Consider the following 17,255-nt stretch of genomic DNA (forward strand, 5'->3'; position numbering starts at 1 on the left):
TCATTGTGCTGCTATTCCAGCGATCCTGCCTTCTGATATCTGACTTGTTGGCACCACTCATATCAGCCATTCTTGCTGATAATTCACAGACAGCATGGGTCTTTGCTGTGGAAACAATTCCACAGATCTTGAATGCTGTGTTGATTGCTTCAAGATGGGTGGAGTAAGGCATTTCCCTAGTTGTTTTCTGCCCAGATCATAACAACTTATGGTTAAAACATTCCTTGGATGTTTCAAAAGATGGAAACTGCTCACCATCAATATGTCATTTCCAGAAGAAATAGCATCCAAGTGCTATGAATGGACAAATCTCAACCTTGGAATTTTGCAAGCAGGCTGCAAGCTCAATTTGTCCAAACTGGTTTATCTTTCCCTGCTTCAAGACCAAGACAAAGGCAGGACATTTGGAAGGTTCTTCACAATCCAACATGACTGTCTGAAGGTCAGCAAATTCGACTTTTCTTGTGGATTTGCCATGGAGCATACAAAAATGCGACAAAAGAAAAGATACCGCATTTCTCAGATCACCTCAACTTGATCTCAAGAAATAAAAGCTAACAATGCTAGCAATGTCATTCTCTGTGTTGTATCCATCTACCAGAGTTCCAAGGCCACAGTCCTAGTTTTTAGTATGATGAGTATGCTCATCATTGAACTTCATGTTATCTAACAGCTGAATACAAGCCTTGCGAGGGTGAGAGTAGTTGTTCACACCAACTTTAACTTGCTTCTGGTACATATCCATAATAGCAGCAAAATAGGTCATTGCAGTTCCATACTTGATAGTTTTTTCAGTATCTCTTCTATGGTTTCGGTTGACAACCTAACAGAAGAAAAGATAATTAATTCAATTACTTACAGAATATATCTCCAAACAACAGCAAAAAATTTACACAGTCTTTAAGAAACAAATAAAGCTTATCTCCATATATAGTGTAGCAATTTTTGAGGAGAATGCTTAAGAAAGCTTCATTACATCAATCTTTATACTCTTTTTACTTAGAAGCATAGCTTCTCTTTGTGTTCTCTGATCTGTTAACTTCAGCTTCACAAGAAGTAGACATATGTGTCTCCATCATTCTAACATTCACATTAGAGATTGCAGCAGAATAGCTAGAAGTGCTTGATTTCATTTTGAGTAGATATTAAAAGGTCTGAGAAGATGAAAAAATAGTACTTTTACATGCTACTTATATTAATGTCTTGCTAGAAAATTCATTATAATTTATTATCCTTAGTAATAGGTGACTAAAAGAAATTCCAACATTAAGATATTGCTGCTCTTATATATGAGAAATAAGACAAGTACTTAATAAAAAAACCTGCTTCTTGATCAATATGTTAAAGAACATATATAAAAATATAATGATAATTTTTTAAATGTGTGTAAAAAAACCGAATTTTTAATAAAGTTTTATTAGACTGTATATAACTTATAAAAAAATATAATTGTGCTGATCTTCATTGAAAAAGAAATAATTATTTTGGGTGGGAACCTAAGATATTTGCCATTATTCCAGTATCAGTCATTAAAAATGAATGTCCAGAGAAATATTTAAAAATTCTTACTCTTTGATAATAAAAATAATATTAATTCCAAGTTGATTTATTCAGCTAAATAAAGTGAGAAAATAAGATACAATATGTAGTTGTATAAAGTTATTATTGACAGAATGATGTCTTTTCATTATACTTATTGATGTTTTGCTTTACAAATAAAAAAATTACTTTCTATTTAGCCTTGGTCACTATCAGAAAATCAAAAAATAATAATAATAGAATATAATTTTCTAGAATTACAAAGAATTCTGCAATGTCACCACACTGCCAGATAATCAAAATTTTGTTGTGTGCTAATCATTTTTACAATACTCCATGTCAAATGACACATCATGTGTTAGGTTTATTGTAAATTATAATGGATTACTTGGCAAATAAAATACAATGATAATAGAATAGAGCAGAAGACAGATACAGCAAAAGGCAGCAAGCAGCAATAGTTAACAGGTAAAAAAAGAGAGAACAACCAAGAGAATCATTGTTAAAACTGAGAGAGAGAAAGGTATATAAAAAGAGAATGACAAAACAGAAAAGTAATTGTTGTAAATGAGTATTGACTACTGCTGTAATTGAGAATAAGTCTGAAGGAAATAATATAAGGCCTCAGCTATTCCAGTCAAAGGTGTCTGCCGATTACTTTATTATTTAACACACAGGTTTAGCATGCATGATAGTGATTATATTTCATATGATGATATCACCATAATATGGGATACATCAGTGGATTATTATAAGCATAATTATAACTCATAAACACATTTACTTTCGATGTTAATACTTCATTGGGATTACACACATTTATATAATTAATCATACATTAATTATCCCAAGATCACATTGCTCTGATTAAGGCTCAGATAGGATCGATTACCTGACCCCAGTCATATAATTTTCCCAATCCAAAACAATATAAATAGCAGTAGTAGTTCAGTGTAGGAACCTCGTCAAACTTTGATACAAAATCTTTCTCAATAAACAAAACCTACACAAGTTCTCACGAATCTTTGTTCTTAATTTCAAATCTTCAATTCTTCCTCTTAAAAACTTTTTCAACTTCAACCACCACAACAGTAATAACTGATGAGAAGAACAAAGCCAACAAACAACCTTCTTAAAACCAAGGAACTGATATGTTATGTTGTAAAATGATATAGATCATAAAGAGAAGAAAACAAGAAAAAGATCCTGAAACTGAATAAAAGATTGATTGATTATTTTATTGAGTTGAGTTTGCTTCTCTTTTTATAGTTGACAAGATTTTAAGTTGATAATAGAAGTTCAGAAAAATAAAGATAGTAAAAATAAAATAATCAATAATCAATACAGCAAAGATAAAATATATGAATAAAAATATGGTAAAAATATAATAATAAAGATACTGATATTGCGTGGAGATGTCGGCAAGATGAATTGTGTGCATTGTAAAAGAGGAATGTTACTAGCATGGGGGATCATGACTTCGAATGAGTACAATATAGACGAATATGTTAACAAGAGAAAAGAAAAAAGTATTATGTATAGAAAGAACAGGGAACAGAAACGAGATTTTTCCTGTGCATAGAAAAATTCTCCTCTTACCACCGAGGGCACAGCACCACATCAACAAACCGTTGACGTCAGCCTCTCATAACCGGGACGACACGTCACAACAAACTGCTAGACAAACCCACTGAGCAGACTGACCTTCTGGTACTGGACACCACGACATGGCTAAACGCCTAATTAATGTACAGCACGCATTACAAAGCAACTACGCCCGGCTAGCTCAATCGGTAGAGCGTGAGACTCTTAATCTCAAGGTTGGGGGTTCGACCCCCCCGTTGGGCTTTATACATTTTGACGCTTTTGTCATTTCCAATCTGAGTTGGTCTTCCTTTTGTCAAGTCTCGATCTGGTATTTCTTTTCTGGCACTTGTAACTAAGTCGCAGAATCAATACCACTGAGGATCATTAAGTTTTTAAGAATAGTTTTTAGATAAGAATAAAGATGATTTTTATTAAATATAATTCTTGACTATTTATACAAAACAATTGTTGTTTTCTGGCTAAAAGAATAGCTACGTTAATATGTCTTAGATACTAGTTATTTAGTAATATCTTCTACAAGTATATTTACCATCTTAAACATTTAAAACATATACAAAATACCAATCAGCAATGATAAGATCTTTTACCCTAAAAGTTAACTATTATTAGTTGCTTGTGAATTCCAATTTTGATTGCCGATGTCAACTCTGACAAATGTCAGACATTATTTTGATGAATCTGTAAAATCTAAAGATGGTTAACCGCAGTACTTCTTTATGCGCAGTAATATCTTCCTGAGCCTTAACCGCAGTATAATGACTATTTCTTTAATTAAATATAAATAATAACTACTGCAGATAATGCACAGTATTAGTTTAGAAAACTATATAAGACAATTCAATTCATATCAATAAAAAGTATCTTTTATCCTCTCTTTGATTTTACGTATACTCCTTGATCCCCAGTGGGTTTGACCTTTTGACTTTGTTATAGTAAAAGGAAGACCAACCCAGATCGGGAACGACACTTGTTCACCAAAATTAAGAACAGCAAAGGTCCCTAATATCTGACAAAAATAATACATTCAAATCTACACACTTCCCCAACGGGGAATTGAACCCCGGCCACGACGGTGAGAGCGTCGGATCCTAGCCACTAGACCATTGAGGAGCAGATATATTGACATGGGGTATTGTAAATATAATCAACTGTTTACAAAAGTTTGGTTGTCCGGCAGTGCGGTGACATTGTAGAATTCGGATAACGCTAATCGTAAATACTTTTCTGCAAGTCACAGCATATTCAGTCAATCAAGAGAGCAATTTCCAAAAAATGAAGAAATATTGTAAAAAAAAAGTTAATGTGTTATTTTTCAAGAAATTGATTAAGAAAGATATACTTTTTATTAGACAAACCAATTCAGCAATTATTTTTTACTTTAATTAAGTTTATATAAGAGATAGTAGATAAAGAAGTATAAAGTAAATCTAGCATATATAAAGTAAGTTATTTTTTTTTAATATTTGTGACTTGCAGAAAGTATTTACGATTAGCTTTGATGTCATTTTCATATATTGGCATTTGAAATAAAAAAAGTTAATATAAATCTTAAAATTTGCGATTATTAAGAAAATATACTATATTCTTTTAGTCAGAAATCAAACATCATTTTGTATAAATAGTCAAGAAATATAATTAATAAAAAAGTATTTTTATTCTTATATAAAAAACTATTCTTAAAACTTGATGATCCCCAGTGGTATTGATTCTGCGACTTAGTTACAAGTGCCAGAAAAGAAATACCAGATTGAGACTTGACATAATATTGAAGGCATATGTTAAAAGAAATAACTAATTGGATACCTGACTTAAGGATTTCTATCTTTGATGTCAACTCTGACATAAGTGTCAGAAAAGAAATACCAGATTAAGACTTGACAACTTGATAATTGCAAGAATAAATCATATCGTTCCCAATCTGGGTTGGTCTTCTTTTTACTATAATAAAGTCAAAAGGTCAAACCCACTGGGGATCAAGGGATATATGTAAAATTAAAGAGAGAATAAAAGATACTTTTTATTGATATGAATTGAATTGTCTTATATAGTTTTCTAAACTAATACTGCATATTAATTGCAGTAGTTATTATTTATATTTAATTAAAAAAATAGTCATTATACTGCAGTTAATGCTCAGGAATATATTACTGCACATAAAGAAGTACTGAGTGAGTATTATTTGGGTACAAGCATGGTCTTAGACGGCATCTCTTCAATTTGTAGTCAGAGAAAGACACAGGGTAGAATACTTTCTTTTTGGGAAAAAATTGAAAATCAGACCTTTTTGTATAGCAGTTTTACTAAGTTTTTTTGAGCGGAATTCGACTTTTTTAAGTGTATTAGGGAAGCTTGAAAGTGACAAGATATATTATTATTTTTGATAAAGATTGTTAGGGAGAATTGTGTAAAGATATTATGAAATAATAATATTAAATACAAAGATATAATAATTATATTATATTAACTTTAAAAGCATAGAAGAAAAAATTTATTGAAGAATTGTATAAAATTATAAAAGAAAAAAAAGACTAAATTAGATGGAAAGTATTAAATATATATATATGTAAGTATGTGTTGAATGTTTTTTAGAAGATAATGCCACTATCAGCAATTCTTTTTGCAAGTTCATTTAAAGATATCTTTAAATCATGGTGCTTATTCTTAACAAGCAGGGCAACTTCTTCTTCTGTCAAATATCTTTCTTTAGCAAGCCATTTCACCTTGTTGTATATATGAACTCTTCTGCTAAAGAATTGTGATTCTGTTTTGTTATGACTGTGGATTCTCCACTTTGCCCTAAAGCTTTGTTCAAGAAATCTAATTGATGGGCTCCCAGATATTCCAACAGAATATTCGCGCCACATATCTGTTACAGTTAGAATTTTTTGGCTTATTTTATAATATGGTGATATCTCTTCATTGTTGTCTGGATTTGTAACTTGGGTAAAGCTTGAGGGAGCAGACGGGGCAGACAGGACTGAGGAACCAAGAGAAGCAGAAGTAACAGAGGGAACAGAAGGAGCAGTGTGGTCAGAGGACGCGGGAGATTGTGTCTGTAAGACATTTTCAAGGCATTGTTAGATTTGAGAAGGATTATTGCATAGACAAAATGAAGCTTGTAAAAAGGGTTCAATTAGTACATTTCTAGTCTCTAGGCCTACACTTCTGGCATTTGCAAATTCAAATTGGTTTTGGGCTTGTATTATATTGAAGGAGCTGATCATTGTATCAAATCTGGCTTGCATAGCAGCAGCTATCTCTGGTGCAACAACTTGAATACGGTTGCTCACTTGAAACTTGTCGGTTGATTCACCAATGGCACCAGAAAGTTGTGTTTCAAACTCTTGGTATAGGCTTGTTGAAAATATTTTACTTATACACAAGTAATGGTTTGGGTACTTCTTTCGTAAAACCACAGAGTCCTATTTTTATAAATTATTAAAGAGAACTATTTATCCAAGCACTATTGCTAATTTCTTACCTGAAGAAAAACGATTCTTAAATAGGCCAAAAGATCCAAAAAATTGGGACCAGCGATGTCATCTTAAACTTCTTTCTTGTAGAATTTAGCTTTCCGTGATTCAATGCTTGGGAATATCCACTGGAAAAATAATAGGATATTCTTCTGTTAAAAACTGTCAAAATATATGTGTAAAGACCAGGTTTTTTCATATGATCAGAAAAATTACACAAAGGTATGAAGCCACCTTTCTACTAAGTAGAAAGACCAACTTTCGAACATAGGAAAAGCTCGGGCAGCTGAGAAGCAGAGTTTATTAGCATTCTCTGTATATAGAGTTTCCCTATTACACCAAAGCATTTTATTCAAAACTATATTTCTTGTAATACTTTATGTTTGTTTTAGATTAAAAGAACGATAAACAAGCATGAAATTTAATGGAATAGCCAACTTTTCTATGGTTTATTTCATTGAAAAGCCAACTTTTCCATGGTTATAATCTCCAAAACAAAAATTTGAGTCAATTCTAGACACTTCTTCTTGTACAATTAACTGCAAAATACTTCTCCCCCCATATATGCATTGCAATTCTTATTGGTTTATTTTGTGTTTATTAGGAAAAAAGAATACTTCTAGGTTTACAGTCTAGTGATACAATTATATATTTTGGACTGCTTTCCTCATCATCTTTCATACTATTTGAATTGAGTAATGCAACACAGATATTATTTCTCTCAAAAAAACCAGTGATGTATAGTTTGCTTGAAGATGCCTGTTCTCTAAAATTATAAGGGTGTTAATTATGTATGTAGAATATCAAATAATCTAAAAAATATATTGTATAAAATATACTTACATTAAAAACATCAGATACAAGTGAGAAAATCAAGAGGATATCAGGAATGTTGGACATGGCACCCAGTATGACTACTTTGACTATGAAAATTATTGAAAAAATTAGTTTGGGTGAATTGAGTAATATAGTAATTAATTTACACACCCAAAGCAAACAGTTGTATTTGTAAACCTTGATAGTCCTTGTCAAGAGCTGATATAGTCTCTTGTAGAATATTGTATTATATTAATATACAGTGTAATAATATTACAGTACATATAAAGAGAATAAAGAAAAAACAAGTCTTACCATATCAATGACAGTAGCATGAGATAGAAGTTCTAGATGCAGAGAATGTTTGAGAGAGGGTCATTCATCTATAATAAAGGTTATATTTTGTTAGATAAATATTAAAACAAAATGTAATAAATAAAAAGAACTATAAAATATTATCATGTTGGTTGCCATGTTTAGTTGTAGTGTATGTTTTTGGCAACACGGCCTATAAAAAAGTCAGCAAAATTTTAGATGACAATGCTTACTAACGTTTGCTAATTGGGATGGACATTGTGAAGAGGATGCATCAGAAATAAAAAGAATGATAGTGTCTATGGCAACAGAATGTATCAGTATTTTTTTTAGCTGTTTATGAAAAAAAGACGCCACCTTACCATAAAAACCCTGACATATAATAAACAATGAATAGAAAGATGGAGCAAGTGCCTATGGCAGCCAAATATATAAATATTCTTATTTGTTATCTGTGATGAAGCTCTTTTTAAAAAGAATATAACTTACTAAAATATCCAAATATAACACTACAGGAAAAAAAAGTGGGGTTTTATGGCTGCTTTATGGCAGTTTGACAAGGTGGCTTTGTGGCGGTTTTTTGCCAAATATCCACTTTGCCCCCCTGGAGTTTAAATATATATTAAAGATCCCCGCTTTCTGATTCTCCTTTGTTGGCTCTTCTATTGGACAGCGTTTCATTCTTTATTGTATAAAGTATATTATATAATCAATTACTTTTATTGGGTACTCTCTTAAATGTCATTTATTACTTTAATATTTTAGCTTAGAAAGGAATTCTATTGGACACTAGTAATTTTTTTTTAATGTTACTTTTATGAAAGCAGTTTTTTATTGGATAATATACATGTAAATGTTTGATTATTTTAATAAATACAAATTTTTATTAGTTATTACAATAGAAGATCATTTTTATTAATCATTTTTATTGGTTGTTATGACAGAAAAAAAATCATATTGTTCATTTTATTAGTTATTATGACAGAAAAATAAATAATATTGTTTATTTTATTGGCTGTTAAAGCATAAAAAAATCTATAGATACAATTTATTGGCTATTTACTATTTAATATTCTAGGTTTTTATAGTAAAATATTCTATTCAATTCTACTACACCAGATTACTTACGAGACTGTAATCTTTTATGGCAGTCCCTTCAGAGATGTGCAACTCTTGCAGTTGATGCTCAGTTTCCGAGACACCTAGTGAAGTCTATACTAGAATCCTTCATTATATTTGCGTGCCTAGCACACATTTATTTCTTAAGTGCTACTGGTATAGACCCCCAGCTAGGATTAGGACCAAGAGCGATCACCAAAGGATGGGCAGCCATATCATCACATACAAGCTTTGTACACATATTGAGCATGACCTTTTCGTTACTTGTTACTTCAATGCCAAGGTCTTCACTTATCATCTTGAAGATATGCTTTAAAGTTATTTCACGGAATATGCTCACCGGTTTGCGGATGGTATTAGCACTAGACTATTAAATGACATATTAATATATATTCAACTCGTTTTATTTTTTGTCTTACAATGGCAGAGACAGAAGGCGAAGTGTGTTGGTTAAGAATGTTTCTATTCTCCAGTTGACTCTGGAGAGCAGTAATCTCCAAATTCAAATTTTCAATGCTTATCTTTATTTCAAGCTTCAACTCTTCGATCTGTGCCTTCATTTCAAGTTTGGTCTTTTCTTAGCCTGCCTTTAAAGATAGTATCTCACTGTACATGACATGTAGCAAAGACATGGAATTGTTATCTGTGTTATTCGTGTTGAGAGTTTGGTTTACCTGAGAAAAAGAATTGTTGTGAAAGAAAGATAAAGGCCAAAAAATTTTCTATTGTCTATTATTAGTTTTATATAAATGAGTTTAACCTATTGGTCCAGCCAATATTATTATTGGGTTACTGTAGTTCTAATAACAGCTATTACACAATGTTTTAGCTTCTGTTCCTGAGTTTATATTTGTATCATCTATGTCATTGCCTACTTGTAGTCATTAAATCTATACAACTCTCAATGCTATTAAGTATAAAGACATATTATTTGAAAGGAATTATCAATATTCATACCTTTATTCTTAAGTGTTTATTTCCAACCTAAAAAATGTCTTCAAATTCAATCCTTGATAGTTACCAATGCAATCAATGCAAAGAGCGCCACACCAATTTAAAAAAAGCCATGAGTTATAGAGCTCAATGCTTTAAGAACCATCATAGAAGACATAATGATATCCAGACTTCGCAAACCACGCCTGTTCCTAACCAAGTCAGTGTTGTTTTGAACACTGTCTTGAACGACACTATCGAGTAAGACTACAAATCACATACATACTATTAGAAAGTGTAATTAATTATATTGTTACCTTCATAAACAAGCAGAGAACGTGCTGATGCAATCGAAGATCAGATCATGGATATACTCAACAGCGAAGATAACGATGATGCAATTATGAATATCTTCAGTAATGATGACAATGATGAGTCTATGGTAAGATATATATATATGTCTTATTATATAATGCTAATTATTATTTACCTTGTTAAAGTATGATGCGAAACTTGGCAACGACATGGATATCATTGAAAACGAAACATCTCCTTTGGTTTTTGACTTCAGTCAGCCTGCACCTAACCCTGACAAAGACGATGCAAAGAACCTTGAGTTTCTCAAGATCATTAAGGATTTTGGTATCTCCTGCAATGCCCATGAAATGATAGTCAAGCATTTCAACAGCATTTTGGAAACGTCGACTTGTATTACATACAGAGCATGTACTCCCCATCTTGGCAAAAAGCTTTTGAAGCGTTTCTCGGGTGTTGAAGAGACAGTCCATGATATCTGTCAGAGGGGATGTATGCTCTTTACCAGTCCATCCCAGACTGAGTGCTCCAACTGTAGACAAAGCCGGTACAAAACAAGACGCGGAGAAACCAAGGGTGATGATCTGGTTGCTGCTGCCACGATGATGCAGCTTCCATTGGCGAGACAACTGGCTCTTGCGTTAGCCAACAAGAATACAAGAGCAGATATGCATTACTGCCATAATCATGAGCCAAGCTCGGATGGAAGTAAAGCCGATGTGTTTGATGGCCAGGTTTACCAGCAAGTAAAACATCTGTTTTCTGGAAAAGATGACATTGCAATTTCGTTGTCTGTTGATGGATTCACGCCACACAATGTTCCTGGTTCTGTAACGATCCTCCATGCCACCATTCTTAACCTGAATCCCATGGTCCGGTATGAGAGAAGCAGAATGCTCCAGATCGCAATGATCCCAGGTCCAGGTGCACCTGCCAATTTCTGGTCGTTCATGGAACCAACGATGAAAGAGCTCCTGGTGTTGGAGAGCGAAGGGATGGTCGTCAAGACACCAAACGAGACCATTCGTGCCAAGGTACATGTCTTAATGGTCACTGGTGACATTCCCGCCTTAGCAAAGTTGGCATGTCATTCTGGACATATGAGCAAAGATGGTTGCCGTATCTGTCATGTTGTCGGCCAATGTCCCAAGCATGGACAATACTTCAGAACTTTGCCCAGCACCAATATCCGTACGCTGGAAAGTTTCCAGAATTTTTCCCAGGCCAGTGCATCCAGCCGCAAAGGGTTAAACGGACAATCCCCCCTGGCAACATTGAAGGTATTCTCTGGACCATTGTTTTTTGCCCTCGATGAGATGCATGGACTTTGCCATGGAATAAGCAAGCAGATCTGGGGTTTGGCTTCTGGTACCTACAGAACAGACCATTGTTTTGCTCTTTCTTCTGGTATTCAGAAGGAGATCGGTACAGCAATGTACAAAACAAGAAATACCATCCCTACATCCTTCCATGGCGATTGGAGGGATGTATACAAGAACCCCGGGTCGTTCAAGGCTGTTGATTGGGCAGACTTTCTTCTGTTTGTCGTCCCTATGCTGGTGGCAGAGCGTATTGGAGATGCAACTGCCCGGAACGCGTTACTTGGCTTGGTTCAAGCATGTAACCTACTAATGAGCTGGGAGTTATCAGCAGAGGAACAAGCCTCTATCAAAAGGTATATTTTAGTAAAAGCTATGTGTTATTCTATTATTTATTCTAACTATTTTTCTTCAGTAAACTTGAAATATGGAACATGTACCTGGAATTGCTGCTTACAAGTGGAAAAATCAAAATCAATATTTTCACTATAAACCAGCATCTTCTTCAGCACTATCCTCTCATGATCGACGCATACGGCCCACCTCGTGCATATAGCGCCAGATCCATGGAACGGGCAATTGGTGAATACTCAAGGGCTACCAAGAGTAATTCTGCTATAAATGTTAACGCTGGCAATATCATGCTTGGCTTAGCACAAATACGACAAGCAGAGGCCGGAGCCACTGTCATGATTACAGAAGCAAGAACAGCACAACACTTACAATATGAAGATTCCACTGCTGGTTGGCCGTTGACAGATGAGGGTGAGCGTGTTGGTGCTGGGTCTGATATTGAGTTCTGGGGGCCTTTGAGGAATAGAACGATCTGAGATAGTTTTGAAGGCATTTCTTGTCTTTCGAAACTTCTTGAAGACTTCTACGAATCAAAGGGGGAAGAGTGTAGTATGATTGAAGCAGCTATACAAACTAGCCGCAAGGCATTTGTCAATGGTTGTGTGATTGACTTTGCACTCGACCAAAATTGTGTAAGGGAGGCACATAACATCAGATTACAGATTCAGGTTGATGAAAACTGCAACATAAATTCTGCATACTCCCTGGTTTACAAGGATTTCTTCGGAAAAGTTGTTGTCTTCTTTGAGCACAAGCTCAACAAGAAGAGGTGGCTGCTTGCTCTTGTAGAGATTGCAGCAGTCCGTTTGGTAAATGGTATACCAGTTGTTAACAATGGGCAAATGAAGCCAAAGGTAGTTCACCTGGCAGATGTCAAAGAATTGGTTGGTTTGGTGAAGTCGGACGCGACTATAAATACAACAACAACAACAACAACAACAACAACAACATACATAGTGTGGCCAGAGCTTAACCGCGGCCCAAAATTGTCACTTGGTTCTCTTGCAGACCTATAATTTGTTTTTTTTTGTAATACATTTTTTTTTTCAAATTGTCTTAACATATTTTATTTTCTCAGCAGAAAGTTTAGATATTTTCTTCTCTTTTTCTTCTGACTTTTAATAGTCATCAAATGCAATCTACATTTACTAAAAATGTAAAGTCTGTAGTTAAAGCTTACTTTTGTCTATCAGGAGATTTAATTTTAGGTAGTCAATTTGCTTTTTGTCAACCTTTTCAAAAAACAGAGATTTTCTAGTTTCAAATTGGATTTTTAGTGATTTTTTAATTATTATAGACTGAAAACATAGTCACAAAAGCAAAAAACCGCCATTTTTTCCCATAGTATAATAAAACTTGAAAAAAGAGAGAAAAGAGAAAGAAAAGAGAAAGACAAGCCAGAATGAGACAAAGAGAAAAAAAATAAAAATAAAAATACAAATAAAAATAAAAATTACAAAAGAAGTAATAAAGAAATCAAAACAAATGCTTGCCCTCAAGAGAAACTGAAAGAGTGTAATGAAATAAAACCCAAAAGCAATATTTCCATTGTATCTTACACAGAGCTTGTGTAAGAGAGCAATTTAGATTTATTCTTGAAACAATCCCTATTGTCAATAAATATATTTTCTTTCAAAATATTAATTAGCTTCTTTGATACACTCGCACTTTTACAAATACTCACACTCACACTCACACTCACACTCAAATGTAAACATATAATCACATTCACATACATACAAAAGACTATATTTTACAAGTACTCTTATATACAAAGAACACTATGTTGTATATATAATGTTAAATCATAATATAGATAGTTCATACTTATTTGTTTTTTTATTAATTTATAGAAAATGCCTAAAGTCAATCATACACTTGCTCCCCGTCCATCAAAAGAACATGCAGATTTGATTGCTAGATTAGATGCAATGCAGCAAAGCCTGAAGGATATGGATTCAAAAGTTGGCTACATTGTCAAAGGCAACGCTGATGATTTAGAAGTTCTGGATACTCTTACTGGAACTTCTAATAATGTTCTTGAGATTGCTCCCACCTCTCACTAGAAAAACATATGGGAATTACCATGTACAAAGTTAAATTATAACAATAGAAAATCTGGGGTATTTTTTCATCTCAGCTTTTTTTGTGTGTTCAAGATGAAAACACTGTTTTCCGGTTTTCTATTGGCTTGGATACAACAGGCGAAAATATTATTTATTATTATTATTATAAAGACATAACATTTCATTATAAAGACATAGTAAATTTAGTAAACGTTGTACTTGTTTCCTTTTTCTCTTAACACTTCAAAGTAAAAATAAATAAACATTATGTCCACAATTCCTGAACTCTACAACGAAAAGTGCCATTGTGCTGGATGTAGTCAGAACGATCTCGGCTATAGTTTTGTTGCCAGAAGAACTGCTCAACGTCATAACAAAAGGGCAAGACTAAATGCCATAAGATGTGAAAGGGGTACAATATTTGAATTTATTTAATTGTATTGTAATCCATGAAATAACGTGTTGTAATAGACATGTCTACCCAAAGAAATATGATGGAGGTCGATGATGAACGTAAGGTTTATTTAATTCAGATACCGTTAGATATTAACCAAGTGTTATATTCTAAATGTAGCTATCTTAACCCATCAACCCGGAGCCCTGGAAGAATCGTACACTCAGACAAACTCACCTGTTTGGGAAGGAGCTTCAATGTCTGACACTGAAGACGTTTCCGTTACTAATGACGCGATCAGCAATGGCGACAATGATGACAGTGGAAGCAACAGCAATGAAATCAGTGAAGACGAAAGCGAAGACGATGTTATTGAGCTCGACAACAATGAATTGAATAGTGAAGGTCAGTTAGTGTTAAAAATTTTTTAAAAAAAAAAGCGTTAATTTTTTTTTATAATAGACCCTTTTGCCACCCCCGATATGCCCCAGAACCCAGTGCACAGGTTCATTGCTACTTTTGTGGTGATGTTCGCTTCCCGCTATGTGGTTGACAAGGGCGCCGTTGTCTTGATCGAGTTCATCAACAAGCTTTTGACAATTTACGAGCAGGATTTCCAACTGCCCTTGAGCCTTCCTGGTCTTCAGCGCATGACAGGTTTCTCAGCCATGACCAAAGGCATAAAGAAATTTGTTGTGTGTCAGGATTGTCACAAGGTGTACGAAGAAAGTGCATCTGTCCCGTCTCATTGCGATTTCGTAAAGCTTGGTGCACGCTCATCTTGCAACTGCCAATTGACGAAAACATCAGCATCGGGTGCTTTGGTGGCCAAGCGTTCATACTTGTACCAGTCCGTCGTTAATACTTTATGAATGTTTTTTCTTCGTCCAGGATTCGAGGATAAAATTAGACATTGGAATCACGAGCTGAAGATGGTGGATACGATGTGTGACATATACGACGGTGCCATGTGGAAGGAGCTCAAAGACAAAGATGGCGTGCAATTCACAAAGGATTCGCGTTCATTAATGTTGACTCTCAACATCGACTGGTTTCAACCTTTCGATAACGTCACGCACTCGACTGGTGCCATATACCTGGTAGTAAACAATCTGCCTCGCAATGAAAGATACAAGCCAGAGAACACACTTCTCGTAGGATTGATGCCTGGCCCGAAGGAACCCAAATCCGAAGAGATAAACCATTATCTCCGGCCTATGGTAGATGATCTGATAAGATTGTATGAGGGACTGGCAATCCCAACTTTCGAGTGTCCTAGTGGTGTCCGCGTCCGTGCCGCATTGATGATGGTGGCCTGTGACATCCCGGCAGCAAGAAAGACAAGTGGTTTCACCTCGCACAACAGTACATGCGCATGTTACAAGTGCAACAGACATTTCCCTCGCTTGGAAAACGGTGTCAATGTTGACTTTCGTGGGTTTGACTTCTCTCGGTGGGTGCTTCGTGACGGTGTAGAGAACAGGTTGCATGCTAAGGAGTGGGAAAGTGCTAGTACCCCCTCAGAAAGGCATCGGCTGGAGGTCGAAAATGGTGTTCGATGGTCGCAGTTGCATCGCCTTGGATACCTTGATCTAGTACGTGGAACGATCATCGATCCCATGCATAATTTATTCCTGGGAACGCCTAAAAGATTGATGGATCGTTGGATCAAAGACGAAGACATTCAAGATGGCGATTTTGCGGCAATGCAGAAGACTGCAGAAACGATGATTGTGCCTGGTGGATACACCTCTTTGAACTCGAAAATAGGAAAGCAGTTTTCGTATATGAAGGCAGACGAGTGGAAGTCATGGGTGCTCGTATACTCGCCAGTTCTGTTGAAAGATGTTCTTGCAAAAGACAGATTCGAAAACTGGATTAACTTTGTTGATGCATGCCGCCTGTTGATCAAGCCAACGATCACGTTCGATGAAGTCAACACTGCCCATCAGTTTCTTCAAACTTTTTGCACCAGATGTGACGAGCTGTACAACGCCAAAATCCTCACCTGTAATATGCACCTACACCTCCATCTTCGAGATACAATTCGTGATTTTGGACCAGTGTACGGTTATTGGCTATTCGGGTTCGAGCGGTTTAACGGGTTGTTAAAAAATTTGAAGACAAACAGGAAGATCGGGTTTGAAGAAACATTTATGAAGAAATTTATTGAAGATGTGCACAAAGACGATCTTGTCAACAGTTTCCTTCAGAGTACCCGCCAGACATCTGCATTTCCTCTCCTTACCAAACTCACTTCTTCCTTTACACCCGCCACCATTCCATCCATCCGTCAACGTACCTTCCGCATACAGTCATTTGTCGAGGCTTCTGAAGATCCAAATGTACTTGTAAAAGGCAACGAACCTCTCCCTCCTTCCGCATTCCCTCTATCATTAAAATCCGCTACCACAATGAGTGACATTCACTATGTTCATCTCTTACAATACTACAAAGTTGCGTACAACAATGAACAATTAGTTCACTTTCAACAAGCGTCGGAATCACCATACTTTGTCGACAATACAATCACCCTGTTGAAATACATCAACATCCTTGGGCAGGTCTACAAGGGTAAAGGTGAATCTGGAAGTCGTGGCTCTCTTGTACAAGCAAAGTTCATTGGAAGTACTGGTGAGCATATCATCGCATACACGGGTCAAATACAGTACATTTTCACCCATTCTTTCACTCCTCCACCCACCTCTTCATCCCTTACTCCCTTGCTCCGCACCCATCGCCGCCCAACACAACTTCTTCACAATTCTCAACATACTTTTGCATTTATCAAATGGTACACACCCAAAAATGATAAATCGCGAGAGTACGAACACGTTGAAACCTGCTTTCCAACATTTTCTCCTGACGATTTCCAATGTGTATTGCCAGTGCATAGAATTATGTTAGAAGTAGCAACTGCTGAGCACACAACACGCAGAAAAGTAAAAAAGATGCTGGTCATTCCTTTGCCAAAAAAACAATACATTTAAAAAATAATAAAATT

The 17,255-nt window shown here is 35.2% G+C and overlaps 5 protein-coding genes and 2 non-coding genes across 7 annotated transcripts; 3 read left to right on the forward strand and 4 right to left on the reverse strand.

Annotated features, from left to right (window-relative positions):
- Positions 1–265: 265 nt before the first annotated feature.
- On the reverse strand, positions 266–790 carry PHYBLDRAFT_118157 (hypothetical protein; the record flags this gene model as incomplete). The annotated part of the gene is made up of 2 exons (XM_018428620.1): positions 266–461; positions 657–790. Coding segments are annotated over 2 exons (330 nt in total), but the record flags the coding sequence as incomplete, so codon positions are not given.
- Positions 791–3,314: 2,524 nt separating this feature from the next.
- PHYBLDRAFT_t235 lies at positions 3,315–3,387 on the forward strand. Its single transcript has one exon. It is a non-coding gene; the product is annotated as a tRNA-Lys (tRNA).
- PHYBLDRAFT_173959 (hypothetical protein) lies at positions 3,321–4,273 on the reverse strand (the record flags this gene model as incomplete). The annotated part of the gene is made up of 3 exons (XM_018437150.1): positions 3,321–3,478; positions 4,033–4,146; positions 4,186–4,273. 3 exons carry the CDS (start codon positions 4,271–4,273, stop codon positions 3,321–3,323), a joined length of 360 nt encoding a protein of 119 aa, XP_018285669.1.
- On the reverse strand, positions 4,186–4,257 carry PHYBLDRAFT_t245. The gene has a single exon. It is a non-coding gene; the product is annotated as a tRNA-Glu (tRNA).
- Positions 4,274–9,006: 4,733 nt separating the features above from the next.
- Positions 9,007–9,430, reverse strand: PHYBLDRAFT_173961 (hypothetical protein; the record flags this gene model as incomplete). The annotated part of the gene is made up of 2 exons (XM_018437151.1): positions 9,007–9,237; positions 9,290–9,430. The coding sequence occupies 2 exons, from the start codon at positions 9,428–9,430 to the stop codon at positions 9,007–9,009; spliced, it is 372 nt and encodes a 123-aa protein (XP_018285670.1).
- A 431-nt stretch (positions 9,431–9,861) lies between these two features.
- PHYBLDRAFT_173962 (hypothetical protein) lies at positions 9,862–13,857 on the forward strand (the record flags this gene model as incomplete). The annotated part of the gene is made up of 10 exons (XM_018437152.1): positions 9,862–10,064; positions 10,134–10,245; positions 10,304–10,758; positions 11,287–11,793; positions 11,853–12,202; positions 12,311–12,679; positions 12,917–12,947; positions 13,254–13,361; positions 13,440–13,501; positions 13,658–13,857. The coding sequence occupies 10 exons, from the start codon at positions 9,862–9,864 to the stop codon at positions 13,855–13,857; spliced, it is 2,397 nt and encodes a 798-aa protein (XP_018285671.1).
- A 267-nt stretch (positions 13,858–14,124) lies between these two features.
- On the forward strand, positions 14,125–17,241 carry PHYBLDRAFT_173963 (hypothetical protein; the record flags this gene model as incomplete). Its single annotated transcript, XM_018437153.1, has 5 exons — positions 14,125–14,269; positions 14,329–14,370; positions 14,432–14,656; positions 14,714–15,108; positions 15,820–17,241. 5 exons carry the CDS (start codon positions 14,125–14,127, stop codon positions 17,239–17,241), a joined length of 2,229 nt encoding a protein of 742 aa, XP_018285672.1.
- Between the last annotated feature and the right edge of the window lie 14 nt (positions 17,242–17,255).

The sequence above is a fragment of the Phycomyces blakesleeanus genome (genome assembly GCF_001638985.1).
Source record: "Phycomyces blakesleeanus NRRL 1555(-) unplaced genomic scaffold PHYBLscaffold_28, whole genome shotgun sequence".
Taxonomy (NCBI): Eukaryota; Fungi; Mucoromycota; class Mucoromycetes; order Mucorales; family Phycomycetaceae; genus Phycomyces; species Phycomyces blakesleeanus.